The 20,640-nt window shown below is 38.4% G+C and overlaps 1 protein-coding gene across 2 annotated transcripts in view; it reads right to left on the reverse strand.

Annotated features, from left to right (window-relative positions):
• Positions 1–583: 583 nt before the first annotated feature.
• The window catches only part of CDH2 (cadherin 2), a 120,241-nt gene continuing 100,184 nt past the window's right edge, over positions 584–20,640 (reverse strand). For both annotated transcript variants that reach the window (XM_040587537.1, XM_040587538.1), the window contains exons 15-16: positions 9,972–10,136; positions 584–1,992 (exon numbers count right to left, since the gene is read on the reverse strand). In XM_040587537.1, the coding sequence (XP_040443471.1) occupies positions 1,786–1,992; positions 9,972–10,136 (372 nt within the window). In that variant the 3' untranslated portion in view covers positions 584–1,785. The remainder of the gene's footprint in view (positions 1,993–9,971; positions 10,137–20,640) is intronic.

The following is a 20,640-nucleotide window of genomic DNA, read 5'->3' on the forward strand; positions in this document are numbered from 1 at the left end:
GTGAAAGAAGGCAGAACTGTTGCACCTACTGTTTGCTTTGTTTGCAACTAAACCATTGCGACAGGATAGAAACATGTTTAGTACTGACTAATCTAATGGGATGTTTTGATAAAGCTCCATGACCGTAAGCACCTCCTTGAAGGACATGACTTGATGCACACTGAACTTAGCAGGGGCTTGTCTTTACTTCAGCGTAAGAAAGTCCAGGTGGCAGATGACTGCCACGATCTGCAATTTATGCTATTTATGCAACTTGCAGCATAATCACACAATCATTAAACTGTCAGTCTAGAAATGAGCCAAAAACGATGCAAACTCTGTTATTTAGATAATGTACGTTAAACCAAAGAGCTAGTCATCAATGTGAATTCTCAGAAATGGCACCTATCATTCTGCTTGTACCTGGGAACTTGCCTTCCAACTTTGTGCCAACCTTTCTTCTATATGCAGTCCAGCCATATATGGACGGAATGCTAAAGAAGTCCACGTAACTTTCACGAGCTCAAATGTACTTCGTGTACTTCTTATTTACTATAGTCAGGGCTGCCCAGGTAGGAGAAAAAAAGCCAAACCAAGCACCAGATCCAAAATTAGCATTTTATTCAGAACGTTGGGGTCAGAGGTGTATCATTCATATTCTGGTACACAATACAGAGGCAAAGCTGTTCTCAGAAGTCTCTCCAGTTTGAAAGCTCCTTCCCCCTTCCCTCCCCGCCCCCAAAACATACTGTATATTTACTCTGCCACCAGTATCAGGCCAACTCCCCTCCCCCCCTTTTTTTTGGTACAAATTATGTAAAACTTTTGTGCTAAGAACTTTTCTCCCTCCCCAAACAAAAAAAATAATAAAAATAAAAATAAAAAAAATACTGAGTACTCTAACTACAGTTCAACAATTGAATCAATGTCACTTGTTTGCAACCTGTTTTGTAAATACTTTATCCATAACAAAAGATATAAACATGCAAAAACCTGAATCCATAGTCCAAATAATACATACACGTGTTCTGAAGTTTCTGCACTTCTCCACAGACTATGCCAATAAAACATTATGTACACATACCATTTTTTACAGTGAAGTGGGAAAAAAATACTAGAAATTAAAAAAGAAGAAAAAAGTGTACATGGATTAAGACCAAAATGTGTCTAACATTCTAGCATAAGAAAAAAAAAAATCAATTCTGCTACAAACTGGTGATATGAAAACTCCCTTTATTTGCAACCAGCTGCATAAGTTTTAGAATTTTAGTGAAAAAAATCCCCTAACATCTAAAACTAGAAGTAATGTACATTTTTCCACCTCATGGTCTTCTCTCCCAGATAATAAAATTGTTCCACGAGGATTTTTTTTTGTTTATTTTTAATTTCCTTATTTTAATAAAAGCAATGTGATGTAACAAAAGCATGTTGAAGCATATTGTGTTTCACCTTACTCCTCCCCACCCCAACATATTTCGTCTCTTTAATGCATAATTTCATAAATCAGTACCATTAAAGCCTTAAACATAAAACTAATTCCGATCTGAAAAAGGTACAAAAAGGCACATAAAATCCCAGTGCTTCTGTACTGTAAAATTCAAGTGTAACTGAGCTCACTATTTTTCTCCAAACAGCATTGGATCACTGATATTCCACGGAGCCCAAATTGGTTTGCAGCCTAAGCCAAAGCCTTCAGCAAGCACTTGTGCTAGTAGACTACAAAGTTAAAGCCTAGCTTCTGTATGCTTTTGGGGAATATCAGTTGAAATGTTTGTACTTGTCCAAAACCAAAGTTCACGTTGAAGTTCAGTCATCACCTCCACCGTACATATCGGCAAGTTTCTTGAAACGTGGGCCCCAGTCATTTAGGTAGTCATAGTCTTGCTCACCACCACTACTTGAGGAGTTAAGAGAGCTCAAGGATCCAGCAGTGGAGCCGCTTCCTTCATAGTCAAAGACTAAGAGGGAGTCGTATGGTGGGGCTGTAGGGTCATTGTCAGCTGCTTTAAGTCCCTGCAAGAAGGAGAGGGAGGGGAAAAAAGATAGTTCTGTATCTGAAAGAAAGACAAAACAACTGGAATATCACAGTGCAGTTATCTATTAATCACCACTTGAGAAAACCAAGTTCTTCTGCGTTTCAATTCAAAACGAGATTTGTATTTATGTAACTCCGGCAAGAACTTATTTCACAGTAAGACATACCCACAAATGCCTCTTAGAATGGTCACATTTCCAGCATTACAGCACTGGACATTTTGAATGTACTTGCAAACAGAGCTCTAACAAAACCTTAAGAGAACAGCATGGCACGAGGACCGATGCTAATAAATACACAGTTTCAGAGCCACACAGCTCACAACTTGCGGCATGAGCAATATGGGACTGGTTAAACAGACAGATGGGGCAGGAGCAATAGGCATGTTTGCAAAGATTCACTTTAACAGCCATCTCACGTGGCCATTAACATATCCACTGACATCGCTGCCCTGCAGTCCATCTGCATGTGCCAAAACCCATATTCAGTTAGTCCTGTAAAATTCATGCACCTCTCTCTGTAGGCTGCTAGTGAGAAAAAGATACAATATGTTGGCTTAAGTCTTATGTGCCTTGCTATAACCACCCATAAGATTCCACTTGCTCTTCAGAAAAACACACACAATGACATCAAAGCTAAATACAAGATTATAACCATTTTGTTTCTTCATTTCAAAGGATCCAAGAACACACCACTTGAAAATGTTGTGTTTCTCCAGCAATTTTAAATTTCTGCTCTCTAGAGCTGAATAATCCATGCTAAAACCAACACAAATTGAAAGTAGGGAGAGAACCACATTTCTTCCAGAGAAAAGTCTCTTCTCTCCTTGTTTTCTCACACAGGTCCAAACCTAAAGAGTAAGTTAAATTTTAGAATACAAGACAATTGCTCTGTGCTTATCCTGGGAAGATTTACAAGTTGAATATAAGAGGCTGAAGCCTGAAGTTAAAAAGCCCTCTTGTGCTTTGGATTTTTCAACTTTGCGGGATTAGCAATGCTTTTTCAAGAGCTTCCACATCGAATAGGATCTACTTTGGCAGCCACTGACAAGGGATAATATATCTTCCAGAATTCTATAAGGTTGAGCTAAGATTCTAAATTGCTCACTAATAATTTTAACCAGTGCTATTTGTGCTGATTTTATTTTTAATGTTTATTTATTTAAAGAATGGCTTTATTATACTGCCAATTATTTGGAGAATTGAGTGTGCTTCCTTCAAATTATTTAACATATTCTGTTTTCTTACTCTCTATTGTGTTAAGTCTAAAAGTGACACGATGCAAACAGATGTCAATTTTTCTTCTAGAAATACGTATATAGCTAAACTCACGAATTAAAGCATATGGTATTGATAAGGTAGAAGAGAATCCTGGGTCTTTACTACCTATCTAAAATGATCAATGTGTGCAAACTGTACTTACCAAACCAATGATCTCTAATCAAGAGCACATTTTGGACTTAAATGATTGTTTCGTGTAGTACAACATCATCAAGCAGGTTATTAATAGCCTGCATTAAAAGTGCAATTTTGAATTATCTGATAAGAATAATTGGTGATGCTTGTTATCTTTCTCTTTGCCATTTTCCATCCTGATGACCATAATAAGCACAAAAGATCTGAGATTCCAAAAAGACAACAGCAAGTGTTACAAGACTTCCCTTATCCAGCTTCAAAGCTAGAAATTGTTCTAAGGCTTTCTCTCAATTTCTGCTGCTGAAGCAGAAATATAACTTGAGTTCTTGGCCAGTAACAGGCCTTACAGTATTCACATCTTCCCTTAAGCCTGCTTGGGGTGACAGACACCCATGCTTTTTGAACAGAGGTGAGAAGGAAGGAGAATAAATACCACTTGAGCTTAAGGAGTGCTGAGGTATGAATCCCAGGTAACAGGATGTAAAAGTCATCTAGAAAGCCAGCCTGGGGAAGAAATGCTATTTCCCTGCAACTCTGCCTAGTAACAGCCAGCAAAACATGGGATACTAATTTATTAAAAATCAGTGAACAAAACATTTTCCTACATCACTGCAGAAATTCTGATACTCTGATACCTATCAGCTACCCACAGCAAGGTGGCAGGCAGCCTCTTTCTATCTTTTTTTTCCAAAGGGGAAGTTTTATTTTTTTCAATTTGCTGCTGGTATCATGATAACATTTAAAAAGAAAACTGGTTTTGAGCTACTGACTTACAAGATAGCATCTCACTAACAAATTCACTGTTACAAAGGTTGTGCTTACTGTGTAATCCATTTCATTCAGAGAACATAGCTACGGGCCATGTTATGAAGGTATTGATTCAACTGCACAGCCCAAGTTACACTGACATTTGCACCTACCTTCCGGTTAAAAATTCCTCAGCTTCACAGTATAATGACTGAACTTAGTCTCTTATCCTCAAATGACAACCAAGTGTTCTGCTCTATTTGTGTGGCAAGTTACATACTAAAATGACCAAGAAATACTAGAATTTTTTCACTTTCCCTCTGCTAAGCATATCCTCTGAATCTACCAAGTGCACTGCTCCACTTTGCTGTTGGGTTCTACAACATGTCTGAAGCTGGAGTTACTGGTTGTCGACTTTGGCAGTGAAATTGGCTAACGAAACTCCCTTTGGTTTCAGTATTGCTACCTTTTCTGATTATTATGTCATCCCTTTCAGCGGGTGGTATCACAGCCTGCTACTGCCACACATGAAAAGGCAACAAGCGGCTGCCAAGAACTGTTTCCCCTGATCTTGCTGCCACGGTATTGTCAACTGCTTCTGAAGAGATCACTCAAGTTTTTCCCAGATGTGTGCAAGAATATCAGAAGGGTTGTTATGAGTTATTTGGTTTACAGTTTCCTGATCTGAAAACTGAATGTTTTTACTAGACAGGGAACCTTATTCAATAACAGAATTGCTGGGGCATACATACAGACCAGGTGATCCTGCTGGGAGCTGGTGAACTAAGTCATATTTCCTTGCATTTGCTGTACCACCAATGTACGACAAGCAGTCATAGAAGAGCCATCGCAACACAAAGGCCAGCTTGAGACCCAGGACAGACTGAGTAGCAATTTCACTTTTTTCCTCTTCCTTTTTTATGTATATTGTGGCAACTCAGGAGGAGATAAGGGGCAGAAAAAGAGAAAATACAGTGCCTTGACTGGCACTGTACTGGCGAGTAGCTGATACCCCAGGAGGCTGCGCTGCCATTCAGCGAGACCTGGACAGGCTGGGGAGTTGGGCGGAGAGGAACCTCATGAAACTCCACAAAGGCAAGTGTGAGGTCCTGCACCTGGGGAGGAACAACCCCACGCACCAGTACAGGCTGGGGGTCACCTGCTGAGAGGCAGCTCTGGGAGAAGGACCTGGGAGTCCTGGTGGACAGCAAGCTGGCCATGAGCCAGCAGTGTGCCCTGGTGGCCAAGAAGGTCAATGGTATCCTGGGGGGCATCAGGAGGAGTGTGGCCAGCAGGTGGAGGGAGGCTGTCCTCCCCCTCTGCTCTGCCCTGGTGAGGCTGCATATGCAGTGCTGTGTCCGGTGCTGGGCTCCCCAGTTCAGGAAAGAAAAGGAACTACTGGAGAGTGTCCAGTGGAGGGCTATGAAGATGATTAGGAGACTGGAGCATCTCCCTTATGAGGAAAGGCTGAGAGAGCTGGGGCTGTTTAGCCTGGAGAAGGCTGAGAGAAGATCTCATCGAAGTCTACAAGTATCTCAAAGGGCAAATGTCAGGAGGATGGGGCCAGGCTCTTTTCAGTGGTGCCCAGCGAGAGGACATGGGGCAATGGGAAGAAACTGAAACATAAGATGTTCCACCCTGAATATGAGGAAGAACTTCTTTACTTTGAGGGTGACAAAGCACTGGCACAGGCTGCCCAGGGAAATTGTGGAGTCTCCTTCTCTGGAGATACTCAAAACCCGCCTGGACAGGACTCTGTGCAACCTGCTTTAGCAGGGGGTTGGACTAGATAATCTCCAGAGGTCCCTTTCAACCCTGACCGTTCTCTAATTCTCTGACTGAGGAACAGTGGTAACCTTGTTATACTTTCCTTAGTATGTGCAGCATTCTCAATTGGTCTCCAATTAAGGGAAAGCAAAACCCTCAATCTTGAACTAACATGAAACATTACAAAATCTGATGCTTTTATTTTCATGAATCCTACTATATCAAATTTGGCAGACTTTTGATGAGAAGGAAAGGAAGAACTGAGCCCTATAGGGAAATATAAAAAATTGGTTTAATCTGGAACCAGTTTTTTACTTGACAAGAGAAAACAGAAGACATCAAGAGACTATTCTGCTTTGAGATGCGCTGTATCAATAACCATTAACTAGGAATGAACTGAGGGTCCTCCATGTCCTCATGGGATGAGACCTTTAGTTTGTAATTTAAATTTAGTTTACCTCAGGCTATGTCCTCTATTGATTAGAAATATATTCTTAGCCACAAACTCTCCACCACAATATAATTTGTTTAAGATTTCCAGGGACAGCATAGGTGGTTCTTGAAAACAGGATTAACTAAGTTACTTCAAACAGGCCTAATTTAGACTGTCTTGCAAATCGTAACTATTCTAAGTGTTAATTATGCTCCACACTCTGCAGTTATGTTTTAAAAGGCTCAAAATGGAAAACAAGGTCTACAGAGGATTCTTAATAACACATGACTTATTTCACTGACTTGTTTGTACACTGGACTGGAAGAAAAGGAGTTTTTTCCCTTCCCCCCTTAAATTAGAGATTCATCTATCCGTTGAAACAGACAAAACAAGAAAGTCCCCAAGGTCATTTAGCTTATGCCTGCAAAACATATTTTGATTGTAACGCACCTCTGGAACCTTCTTATTTTAAAAAGTTCATAGCTCTGTATGTTATCTTAACTTTTTAAGTGTTGTAAAGGTACTTGAAGTTTTTATCGTACTTGTAACCTGTTTTTCAATTTAGAAATCATTAGAACATTGCAAAATACTCATATATGTCTCATTGAGTTAAGCAGATTTAATACAAAGGATGACAGCTAGAAAATAATATACCAGAAAAAACAGTCCTGCCAAAAGGAAAGAAACAAAATGACCCACTAGGTCTTCTTTACTTTCTGTTTCTACGTCTCTGTAACAAAAGAAGAAAAAAACACCCCATGCTTACTTGGCAATGGTAGCTAAATCCTCCAATATCTGAAATCAGTGACCTGTAGTTCCTTTTTTTTTTCAAAAGTTTAAGTAATTCAGAGGCTAATCTGAACACTAGCTGTGTGTCCGACGTGCTGGTAAGCATTCAACAGACTAAATTAATCCCTGCACAGAGGCCAGCATCCCAAAGGATCATGCTATTCAGCATCTCTAGAAATAGGGCCAAGTCTTCCAGCAGACCAGACTGATCTCCAAAAGTGTTGCATCTTTTCAAACCAATGGGATAATGCAGACTTTGCTACCGAGGTACTGATAACTAAAAGACAGCCTTCTTCCTACTCAGCTAGCGACTTGGCTAGTTTTCCAGGAGGTCTGGATTAGGGCTACCCACGGGAAAGTTACGCATAATAACGTTGAAGCTGGATGCAGAGGGATATGAGCTTTGCCCTTTCTTACCTTGCTGTGTTGTTTTCACAGCTCAGCATATCTTCTGTATTAACTCCCCTAAGAAATGTCTGGTATGGGTTTTATTCAAGATATTACTTCCATTTACTCCAAAAGTAAAACTGAGAGACCAATTTGTTTGGGTATAATCTTGCCAGGAATGCACGTGGAATTCTCTGAAGAAAGTCGGAAAACCTGCGTGGCCTGAATGTTTACGCTCTATAGATGCACATAATTTTGAAATGTAACTCTAATAGTAAGTACTACTGTGAAAGACTGATTATTTTTTTTTTCACTCAATAGACTTTTTAGAATCACATTTGCCATGGGAAATTTTAACATAAAATACGAATTAAAATGAAACTGTTCTGCAGAAATAAAATCTCCGTTTTGCTCAGACTTCTGACAAAACAGACAAGAGCATGAACAACCTTTGGGTGGCTACCATATGCTAGAAGGATGGTTAGGTGGAATGCCCCATAATAAAATGATACATTGCTGTGAAATCCTAAGAAAGAAATACCTTATGAAAAAAAGAAGCTAAATATATAATGCTTGAAACACAGAAACTACCTCATACAGTTCCTTTCAATTATAATTAATTTTGAGCTAACTTGCAGACAAGAAAATTGCCATGTTTTCTATAATTTCATATATATTTCCAAAGTTTATTTTAGAGGCAATGACATTATTGACATTATTTTACTATGTAAGAATAACTAGGAGTAGCTTTCTCTTTTGGTTGACAGCAAGGGGAAGCATAAAGGGAGATACTGATCTAACACAATAGACAGCAATAAGAAAATCACTTTATGCTTGTCCATACTGCAATACAAACATATTGGGTTAAATCAAGACAGCGTGTACTGGTTCTACAGCTCCACGTGTACACATTGACACTACAGTCTTAAAGAGTAATAACCTACTGAAAAACAGTATGGCAAGAACAGCTTCCTAAGTAATGTAAAAACTGTAGAAGGCTGGACAAACTCTGGCCTCTTTCTGGCTTTCCAGAATCACACTGATTGTTTGTCTTGGCTCTGTGAGAGCTTGATAGCTGCTTTGAGGACAAGAAAAATCAGGGTATTGAGGATTACGGGTTCTTCCCAACTGCCTGCTAGGTGGGCAGTGTCTGGTCACAGCTGCATGAGAATAGGATGGGAAACTTCGATTGTTTGGAAGAAGATGAGGAAGCATAAGGAAGTTCCTGTGTGCACCCCTGTCTCCGCTACTTCCAGAAGCTCATTATAATTGTAATATTTAGAAGCACAAGGCACGCAAAAATCCTTTGTTGAGACATCTCTTTCTGATACAGATCTTCCCCGAACCTGAAGCCTCTTAAAATACAATGTCTTATGCATGTTTCCTGCCAGTCATCTCCCATAGATTTTTTAAAAAATTGTATTGCTGTATACCTTAAAAGGAGCAAACTCAATTTTTTGCAGCTTACCAGCACAAAAGACTTTAGTATATTAGCCTGACTGTTCTTTAAAGCAAACAAGAATAAATACGTTTGCAAGAACAGTTCTGCAATGCTCTGCAATACTTGTCCAGCTCTAGTTGCCAAGGAAGATACAAGAAAATTAGAGAAAATAATTTACTACTATTCATCTACAGAACATAGTTTAAGTGGTAACTTCTGGGTTAGTATTTGTTTACCTAAAATAAGCAAGCACAAGAAACACATTCTATCTTAAGTACCACAAACCCAACGATTTAAGACTGACCAGTGATAGGAATAATGAAAGAAATATTTGTAGGAGCATTTTTTTCAGAACTGTGAGTAACTTGGTATAGTCTGAATCTTACTTACATTTATCTTTATTAAATCGAAGAATCAAAGAGAATGCAAAGACTTTTAAAGCTTTATGACAAGTATTAAACCCACTTACATAACATTTAATTTAGCTGCCCTGCTCACTAATCGTATTTGATGCAATTCTTCTGGTCTTATTGAAGGTACTCAATTTCCACTATTATCAGGATTCAAAGGGTAATGTATGAGAAAAATGAAAATTAATTTCTTCCATTATTAAATTACTGTGAATTCATCAATTAATTTAGGCTAAACTACAATTTTGTTGGTCTATTTATTACTTAGAACCTATAGAATAAACCTGCTTTGAGATAATGTGGTTGCAGCTGATAACATATTATGGATGGAATTAATACAAACATACAGAAGTTAATTGATATATCTTCCCCTTCTGTTTGAATGAGTTAATTAAATTTGTCTGCACTTTAAAAGAACATATTTACTTCTATCTAGCAAGACAATATTGTCTAAGTAAGTTTTTAAAAGTTATTAAGTTCAAACAGAACAGCTCTTCATGCAGAGTACAATAAAGAAAACATAAATGCTTATCAGATCTTAGGAGGAAACTCTTTTTCTCTCCTTTACCTCATTAATGAAGTCTCCAATGTCCCCAGGATGAGGAGCAGCTGATCTGACTGGATACTGAGGTTCTGCATGGATTGGCCTTTCATCAAGACGTCTGATTCCAACAGGTTTGATGGCATCTGGCTCCACAGTGTCAGGCTGCTGGAGCTGGCTCAAATCATAATCCTGCAAAATATGAAACAAAGACAATACGTTAGCAGAATTTCAAACTATATCAGTCAGGGGGAAAGATGAGGAGGAAAAAAGAGAGAATGCAAAGTATCATTTCACCAGAAGTCCTATTTTTACTACTGTAATGCTTACTGAGAATAAGTCAATAACTTTGTTATTTGCATACCAACAGGACGTTATTTGATTTACACTCCCTGAATCTACCGTTTTGATTCTATTCCATCAGATTTGCAAAGCTTCTCATAAGTTTTCCATTGAGAAGCAAGGATTTGAGTAGTACTATTAAGAGACTAAACACTTTGCCTAGTAATGATGATTTACTCCATAGAGCAAAGATGCCAAATCCAACTCTTATTTTTCTAAGCAAATAAATGCCAGGCATTCTTACTCTGAGAAAAGAGGCAAATGCACTGCTCTGCAGCATTTTATAATACCTTCAAAGAATGAATTTAAGACTCCTTGCTGATTTCATGTGGCTTCTATAATATGAAAGCCAAAGGGGAAAAAATGTCATAAGAAGTACAAAGCTCCTCAGATTTGGCCTTAATTCTAAGCACTTTCTAGAGATTACTTGTGGATCTGTTCATTAAGTACTTGATGCTGCAGTTTCAAACTCTGGCAGGCTGCTGAAGCTAGCATAGCACTATGAATTCTAATAAGCAGTAGGTATGTATATAAAAATTGTAATTAGATGAATGTTTATGCATTTAAGATAGATAGGCCTGAAAACTATTTGCACAGTGTGATGCATTTCAGCATTGGCATTCGCCTCACTCTTGTCATGTCTAGAAGGTAGTTGTGCTCTAGGATGCCTTTGCACAAGGCACTGGTAAAAATGCAGAACAAAGAACTGGGTTTAAAGGCTTAAACTAAAGCCATTCACGAACCGGGGCTCGTGCCAACTCTACTGTATGCCAGATACCCCACTCCACAAATAGTCCAAGCAGTTAAAGAAGCATCCTAAATAAGCTCCTTTATCATCAATCTCTATTTTTCAACAGTGTCGTTTTGGGAAAAATCTTATTTATAATCTCAACTTGCTGGAAGTCATCTGTGCAGACAATTACATTTTCATTTGTTCCTTACTGAGTCCTAAAGGAAGGGATGCAAGCATTTATTTCTGCTGTCATCTAATGGGATGTAGGTCCTTTTTGAGAGTATGACCTACTGTGACCCCAAACCCACACTTTTCACCAGGAAGAGAGGTCTGTTGACAGCAGTGAAGGTAGTCTTTTGGGAGAATTGTAACCAACTATCAAATCCACTACACCTTCTAATTCGTCACTCAGGTCCTCAGCTGACTGCATACAAATATATAGTCAAAAAAGGTGGAACAGCTCCACTGAGATCTGAGAATGCAGTTTCATATGCTTTAATTAGATTACAAGTTCCTTGGGGCTGAGCTGTAACTTCTACCCTTCGGTTCTTCATGTACCAAACAGAATAATAAGTGATCTCCATGAAGCATGAGAAAAGTAAACAGAAGAGAACTTTTTATCCTTTCCCTTTTTATTACATTAAATAAATCAAAGCAGTTTAGAGATATACTATCAGAAAATCCTATCAAACAGAGAAGAATGTACTTTTTAGCATTTATAAATATGTAACACGAGTACTTTTCATATCCACCCAAAAGATCAAGGTAGAAAACAGCAACAGGGGGAAATGAAAAATACTAAGTTTTTTAACACTAAGCATTTCATTATGGAGGAATTCAAACACGTATGGTTAAATAACCATGTATTAAAACCAGGAGAGCCTCTCTGGTTATTTCTGTTTTATAAAAGGTAAAACCTTTTTTCAGCCACTCACATAACCATACAATTTTTTTGCTGATTAGAGGTCATACAGAAATGCAACATGAATCACGTCAGTCTAGCATCTTCACATCTAAGGGCATCCTCTTGTGTGTATGTATACTTTGAGACATCTCCAGGCTCTATAGCTAAAAAGACAGCAAAGACTGCCAGCCACAACGCAACATCAGAATGTGTTGCTACATGGACTCCCACTTCGGTTTTCTTTTCTAGGGTAATTTATGACGCTGCCATGTAGTCTTCTACCAGAGGAAATTATTTTGCAGGTCTATTAGTGTCTCGACAGGAAGAGAAGATCCATTGTCCTTATTACCACAGGCTCTCAAACCTCTTGTATCATTAAAATCAATACTAACTGTACATCAGTCAGGTATGGCAAGTCATCCACCATCTCCCCAAACTGGCTTTGTGCCATACAAACACAGCATCATGCAACGACTCAAGCTGTTTCAACATTCTGTCTAAAGTCAACTCTACCCAATTATTGCAGAGAAGAAGGAAAAATGTTTTCAAGAGCCAGGGCGTAAGCTTTTTAGGGCTCTTGAAATTCCATCTCTTCACTCAATACTGCATTCACAGCTAGAAAAATGGGAAAACTTTTCACGTATTACTAAAGCTCCTGAACAGACTCTTAAAGTTAGTCTCAAGCAGAGTTTGTTAAGATAGTTAAGTGCCTACGTGACAGCTAAATGGAAAACTGGCACATCAGAGAGAGGAAGATATGCTGAGGTAGGTTGGGACAGACAGCTTTGAGCAACATTCTGGGTCACTATTTTTACTCTTAATTTCAGGACCACAAGTCAACAATGTCTTGTCTTTGCTCCAATCTTTTTGCATATAACCTGTTCATAATTACAATCAGCTGAGGGCCTAACGAGGAAGAGGACTAGGCCCTGCATTAGAAATGTACTTGAGCAAAGGCTGTGAACATCTAATTCATATGGTAGCCGATTTGTTGGAGGTATTTATGTTTTTTAGCCTGAACTCTAGCAATTTTAGAACAAATACCTCTTTCTCTTCCTTCAGTTTGGATTTAAACAAATCTAAACAGAGGGCTTGTTTGAGTTTTTTTCCTCAAACTTCTGGACAAGCTTAGATTGTTGATGGAAGGGAGGAATCTAGTACTAGTTTTTCTCTACTGGAAGGTCACTAAAACATGTTAATTTGCTCCCATTCTGCACCTAGCAAAAACTCAGGCCTTTTGAAACCAGAAATTTAGACTAGTCTGATCATCCAAGTCTACAGTCAACAGGGAAACTGAAACCTCCCATTCTACGAAAGGGATCCAAGTGAAACAAGCTGAACCATTCCTTATATTTCCCCTTGTTTATAAAGGGATCTGCTATCACTGGATGAGACTATACTGCTACCTTTTAGTTAACTGGCTGAAGAAATGACAACTCTATCAGTAAAATTCTCTTGATATAACGAGCAGCACTTTTGTCTCCTTGGTTAGCATCTCTGGCAAATAGTGATCTATTTGCTCTTGCTGAAACCTCCCTGACAACTGTATTGAAGCAGAAGAACTTAAGGTTTTGATTTGCTTTTGTTTTAAGAAACAAAATAGAATCACAATGTGCTAAAAGGGCATTTTATCAGAAGCTGCATCTTGTGAAACTAAACAATCTCACAAAACCCGTGCAAAACCCCACCAACCCCCTCCCCGCCAAGCTGATTACAAACACTGACCTCATTAGCTATTCACTTAGTTCTAGAGAGCTTTAAGCAAAGAATTACTCCATCACTAGCTCCCACCTCACATTCTGGAAACGTGACATCCCAGAGAGACAGTGCTAAATGTCAAAACCAGCTAGCCAAGCCCTATAAATTAACCACCTTACCAGATGTGCAGGCAGAAGGATCCAAAACCCAGTGAAACACTACTTAAGGAACATTTACACAGTAGTTCGAAGCACAGTCCAAGTAGCTCAACTTGAATAGAAGAAACATCCAGAACAGAAGAAAAGGCCATTTTATATTCCCCAATAATCACTGATTTACAAGAGAAACAAGATAATGCAGCCTTCAAAATTTCTTCCCTTTAAACAACTTCCTTTTGTGCAAGGCAGCTATTCATTTAACAGCACACGAGCAGTAATTCCTCATACAGCAGTCATCACTTACAGCAGTAGGAGAGATTTTTTTTTAAAAAAAATACCTTGCTTTCTGACTGACAGTTACCAGATTCAACAATCCCTGAAAAAACACTATGAGGGGATAGGCTAGGAAACAGAGTTTCTCAGAAGCTTTTTGTTTTATAAAGCTAACTTTTTTTCCTTCTGGGTTAGCAGTTCTGGTTTTGTTTACATATTAGAAGAGTTACTTAAGTTTTTTGCAAAAACTTAAAGTAAAAATTTTTACAGTACCTGCTTTATAGGAACGCATACTGGAACATTATAAAGAAACTGTGAACAACAGCATGAAACCACAACTTACTAGAACTATAAATTGTTATGCATAGATGGGACTGACTCTTCTCCAAACAGGAAAACTCAGAAAATACTGGAATAAATTACATCTAAATTGAGCTTTCTGCTACTAAGAAGTTTTCCCTAACACTAACAGTGATACATCCTAGTACATGCAACCTGACTGACATAGTCATTAATAATCTATGAAACTGGCTTCTGTGCTGTCTCAGTTTATTTCCTGGCAATTCACGAGACTGTTAATACACTTTCAGGGATGACTTGTTTTTTCACCTTGTACAGAGCAAAAGGTTTGGCTACGTATGAATACAGGCCTGGACACATGGCTAATACAACAAGAACACTACACCTGTTTCTTACTTTCAAAGGCTGCAGCCTCTGCAAAGAAAAATGAAAGTTCAGATCTACCCCCATGCAAGAAATAATCAATTTAATTGTCACCAGATCACTTAATTTGATGGTGAGAACTGCAAGCGTCATTCACTGAACAAAATCAGCTGCAGTGGTCTAAGTGCATGTAAAGCAACATTGGCAGAAGTTTGCATTTCATTCACCCCTTTTACAGGATGATGCCTCAAAGTAACCCCAATGTTATTGCTGGCTTAAGAGAATAGAGCAAACTATGACTTTAAGTACCTATGGATAAAACACATGTTCTGCTTTGCCTTTGTGTTCCAAAGGCAGTTATTGTCTACTCCAATACAGAAATGGGATGGGGAAGCAAGGGAAGAAATATTTTATACGGCTAATGTTCCCATCTGCCAAGGTCTTTTAAAAACAAAGAAAAAGGAAGTGAAAATCAATCCTGCTATAGCTCACCATTCTACCTCTAAAGCCATCAAGCATCACCCTAAAAAACTAAGAGAAATTTGCACATAAAATATTGCCTGAGTTCTGCAAAATTCTCCAACCTGCCCTAAATCTTATGTCTGCTGAAATAATGGGACTCCAGAAAAAGCAAAGCACAGAGAACTGACTAGATGTACGCTGCAGGTGGGAGGCTAGTTAAAATGCCTGTGCTAACAGTTGCTCTTTATTTGCCACTCACTTTTTGATTACTTTCTGCCATATTGCTTTTCCCATTTGTTTTTATTATAGATGCATCTGGAGTATTACAAGTTAATAATTTTTAAGATAACCAAGAAGCTAGCTTATCTTTTTTAATAACAAAAAGGTGAAAGTTAAACTCCAGCTGCTGATAAAACACAGTTACAGGCATAGGTTCTAGATAGGATAAAATAAAACACAAAACAATTTTGTAATGGAATTACGGAAACGTTACTTTTCATATGATGAGATAAAGATTCACCAAGGAATGACAGTAATTCTTCATGGGAGGACTGCATGAGTCACTCATTAAAAAAAATGAAGTTAATGTCTTAGTAAGCAAAACAATCCCCAAAATAACCACCTTCTAATTATAATATTGTATATTTCTAGGGTTATCTTAGCAACAGTTACTTCATTCATTGTCATTAAAATTCCTCAACATAAAACATGTTCCAGTGTGAAAGCAATGCAAAATAAAGGTTAGAAAGTGTGAGTAAATGATATGAATAACACTCACAGATAGGGTGGTGAAAATAAAATATAATCAAATGGATTTATGAAGAAGTTCAACAAGTAGGTAAGGATCACTGTCATGTTTACAACAGAGGTTGTGACAAGACCCAGCACAGAAGAACAATATAATCTTAAAATGTAGGCTTACTGGAAGTTACGACAATAAGGAAAAAACCCAACAAACCAGACAAAAAATCCAAAGGATTACTCAATTTGTTTTTATCAATGACATACAAATGCTGGAACAAAGCTACCTTTTCTACAAAGGAGCAATTTCTGTTTAGAATTTAGATCCTGCACACATAAAAATAAACCATTATGTATTTATTTTTAATGCTGTTATCGCCTTTAAAATAAATGCTACTATTTTCTCTCTATATATAAAGATGTAATAAAACATGACAAAAAGCAAGCTACTGACTAACATCTGAGTAGACTTGTAAGAAAAGCTGATGTAGGAAGGAAGACACAGAATCCTTAGGAGGAAAACTACTTGAATAATTGTAAAATCATTGTGTTGGAAACTCTTGTGCTGAAAAGATCTGAGGGCTAGATTAAAATATAGGTTCAAACCAGCTGATCTGCAAGACTTTCAGAGCATACCATCCACATGCTCGAGCAACTTGCTTCAACAGGACAACCTGCATGAGTAAGTACTACTACAGTTCAGAAAATACTGAAGAAATGGGCTCAAAAGAGATGAGAGGATCATCTTGTGCAATGAGATGTATACAAAAGCAATTAAATGGAAAAAAATGTATCACCATTATCAGGCTGACATATGCTGCACGTATCCCAGTCAAGCACCCACGGCCTCAATGTAAATCACACGAATGGCCGGAGATACACGATGAAAATGAATTAGTGATGCTTATGGGCTGTGAGCTGCTATGTGTGTGAACTATGCTGCAGACATGCCCTAAGTGCTTTAACACTCAGCTAACATGAGGTTTCAGTATTTAGAACTGACAATAGTGTTACAAGTGGAGAGCACATTGTGTCAGGGGAGAATATTTGTATCTAAACCTCCCGTCTGCTAAAACACTGCAAGCTCTAGATCACGCAGTCCATTAATAAAAAAGACAGTCACTACCAGCTTAGTAATTTGCCCCTAAACTAGGCACATTATTTCAGAATATAGAAACTCTAGTATCCCCCACCTCCTACCCCAATTGTTGGGTTAAAGATTCAGGTGCAATTAAAAAAAAAACAACAAACAAACAAAAACAAAAGCGAAAGAAAAAACTCACACACACTTCCCACCTCCCCAAACCAGCAGCCAAACCAGTCCACTGACTTTGTGGATTGATGCTGACTCAGAGCATCTCACAGCCCAGCTCCTGGTAAGTCAGGTAGCTCAACTGCTAAAACTAGAAAATATTAAACAAAATTCCAAGAAAAATCCCAGACTTTCTATCTGGAATATCTCTACCTCCTCTCCTTCCCTCCTTGTTCCCAACTTCTACTAGTACAGTGATGTTTCCCAATGCCAGGAAAAAATGTTTCTACCTGAATGACAGGAGTACTGTACAGCTTTCAAAGCCAGTATTCCAGCCCACATTTCTGAGAAACAGAAGTTTGTGTGAAAAAAGTCCAGAACATACCTGGTGTTGACAATGCTCTTCAGTGGGGAGCAGGCTGATTGCAGCCCAAGAACCTCTCTGGCTTAAGGTATTAAAAGCTTTTTTCCTCAACTGCTGTGGAGATCACATGACCCTGTGTACCGGTGACCTCTAGCCAGGCTAGAGGAAAACTATGAATCATTCAAGAACCTCAGTTTTCTTTACAAGCATTCAGTCTGTCACAGTGAACAAAGCAGGCCATCCTCTGACAGGATTAACAGGAGACCTTCATGATGGAATAAACAGCTCTTTTATGACAGACGTCACATCGTAATTCCTTGGAAATGCTAGTACAGGAGGAAAAAAAATCCAAACCAACAAAACAAAACCAAGCAGGAATTCCACCTTGTTGTTGACAGTTGCCATGATCCAGAGAACGAGCTGGAATTTGGAACTCATCAAATTTGCTGTGGGAGACATTACTCTGATAGCACGGTCAAAGTGTTTGGAAGGAACATGCCAACCATGCTTTAGGAATTTCTGGGTGTGTTGTAACAGCTAAGAAACCCAAATGCATAGCTTCCAAATAAATAAATAAACCCTCCTAAACAAACACATTAGTCCAAGAGAAAAACCACATGTCTAAAAGTAGTTTGCTTCAGGATGCATAGAGTCCTAAGTTCTATCACTTATCTTCAAGCACTACCAGCCAGATTTTCAAGTCACCCAAACATCTGGGATAAACAAGAAAAATATGAGGCCGCACAGTGTAAATCTTCAAGTATTCATCCAGAAAAGCAGGTGATTTTATAAAGGCCTAAGTAATTTGCTTGCTATAAATAAAAGTAAGTAATTGTAAAAGGTACAGATTATGAAAATACTTGAAGCTTTTAAAACACTGTTTTCACTGAGATTCCCGTGAAGCTTTGAGCTTTCCCTTCTATTCTGCTGCATGAGATGCATGCTGGGTTGGATGGTTCTGTGTTTCTGAGTCACCTTGTGCAGTGCCTTCTACTGAAGCTGCTTGTTCAATCAATAGTAATGGTTCTGGGGAGAGTGCATCATAAAAAGTTAATATGGATGTAGAGCATTTTCCTCTGTCATTTGCTGATGACTTGTGGATGCAAGGTTGACATGAAATAATTTTTCTTGATTTTAATAGAACACTGGCAGTTTTATCCTATGAGGCCTCATTCTGAAAATAGATTTTTGACAACAGTCTCATGCTTTTTTAGAATACTTTGACACTTTAACGCTTACTTTAACTTTGACAAAAATGCAAAGATCTTTATGGCCAATGCTTCTTGCCCACAGCTTTGCTTGTACAGTATTTTGCTAAGCCACAGTCTGCAAAAATGAGATTACTACTTGTAGGGAACTTGTTGGGACATTTCATCAAAAGCTTAGCATTTCAAGTTCTTAAATCTCGCATAAAATGCACTCAACACCAAATAAAACCCAACCAAATATAATCCCTTCCTCCTTCCCCTGGGCACCGGAGGTGAAGGGGGGCAAGCAGGGAACCAAGAACAAATTAACCTAGGAACTATTATCATTTAGTTCAAGTACAGGCAGAAATCAGATTTTACAAAATGTCAAACCAAAACAAAGTAAAATCACCTCTTGGAAAAGCAAGACAGAACTTATTTCCATCATCCATTGCAGACAGAAAATTACGTGCCTACATGAAAAGTTTGTTCTTTCTATTCAGCCATTCTGGACAGGCACAAATTCCTAACTTTGGAGCTGTGGGAGAACATACCCACTTTTTGCCTACACAGTGGTCTAAACCTCTTTCTACAGAAGTGGTTATTAAAAGTTTGCTACACTTCGTACAAGCATTTATTTTCTTTTCCTGCAACATTTGTTAGGAGCGTATAAAGACCTTTTATACCTTCAAACACTATGGTCTACTGTTCAATGAATCAGGAAAGGGACCAGTGTATCTGAACTATGTGGCTGGTAGCTAAGATAATTAATTTGCAACAGTGGCCTTAAAATTTGTCTTAAGAAAGCAAGCAGGGGTTTTGTGGCTAAAAATCATTCAATTTTCTATAAAGCCCTTAAACCGCTCTGTATCTATGCGCTTCCTCTGCTCACTGTGAGAAGAAATGATCCTAATTAAACATTTCTTATCACTTTACTGTTACTCCACCCACTGACAGTTTTCCCTTTTGTTGCACTATGCTCATTCACTGCTAATGAAAGGCTGCATTTATGGATGGTTTACATCCTGCTAATCTCCACAGCATTCATACAACATTACCTCCTGCTGTACTACCCTGACCATACCTCTTGCAAAGACAGTGATTTCACTGGAAAGGAGCACAGTACAAGATGGACAGAAGAGAGACTTCAGCACCATTTTTGAACTGTTAAGGATATTACTCTCACCATATGCTGTTACAATGCTTAAAGTTTCTGACCTGTGGCACAACCTTCCCCGACACTACTCTAGCATCACCTGTGCCTTCCCAATGAACAATATATACTCTGAGAAACTTACTGGCTGTCCTGAGGGTTGTGTGGACAATAACTAAAAATCAAAACCACATGAAAATTACCAAACAGATTCTCCAGAGAATTGTGGGTGAACAAGGGCTGGAGAATATGTGAACTGGAAAATTAGTTCTCACAAGACGAAGTTTTCTTCATGTTTTTTAAGCTTCTAACTCTTCTGTGTAGTAAAAGATGCACAAACAGGATGAAGTTCTTGTACTCAAATTGTCTGTGTACGAACAACTGGAATAGATACATAGATTCAAAGGGCCGTCCTCAATTTACTTAATAACATAACATAAGCAATTTTCCAAAACTACATAAACTGAAGTTTCCTTTGCATATTGCTTAGAAAGAAAGTTATGCAGAAAAGACAGGAAGTAGGAACAGTACTTGGGGAAATGCAGGAACCACGGAAATTAAGTGAAAATAAGAACACAAATTTCAGACAAACAAGCGAGCAGAGGGAAGATACAAATGTCTGTACCAGTGAAGGGAGACACTTCTCAGATAAGTGCCGGATGACTGTGACTGGGGATGTGGAAGAAATACACTTAATTTTTCAAGGCTTTTTACTGGAAAATTTCTTAGGCTCTGTTATATGCACTGTTCCCCTCACAATTATTCT

Source organism: Falco naumanni, chromosome 3, assembly GCF_017639655.2.
Source record: "Falco naumanni isolate bFalNau1 chromosome 3, bFalNau1.pat, whole genome shotgun sequence".
Classification (NCBI taxonomy): domain Eukaryota; kingdom Metazoa; phylum Chordata; class Aves; order Falconiformes; family Falconidae; genus Falco; species Falco naumanni.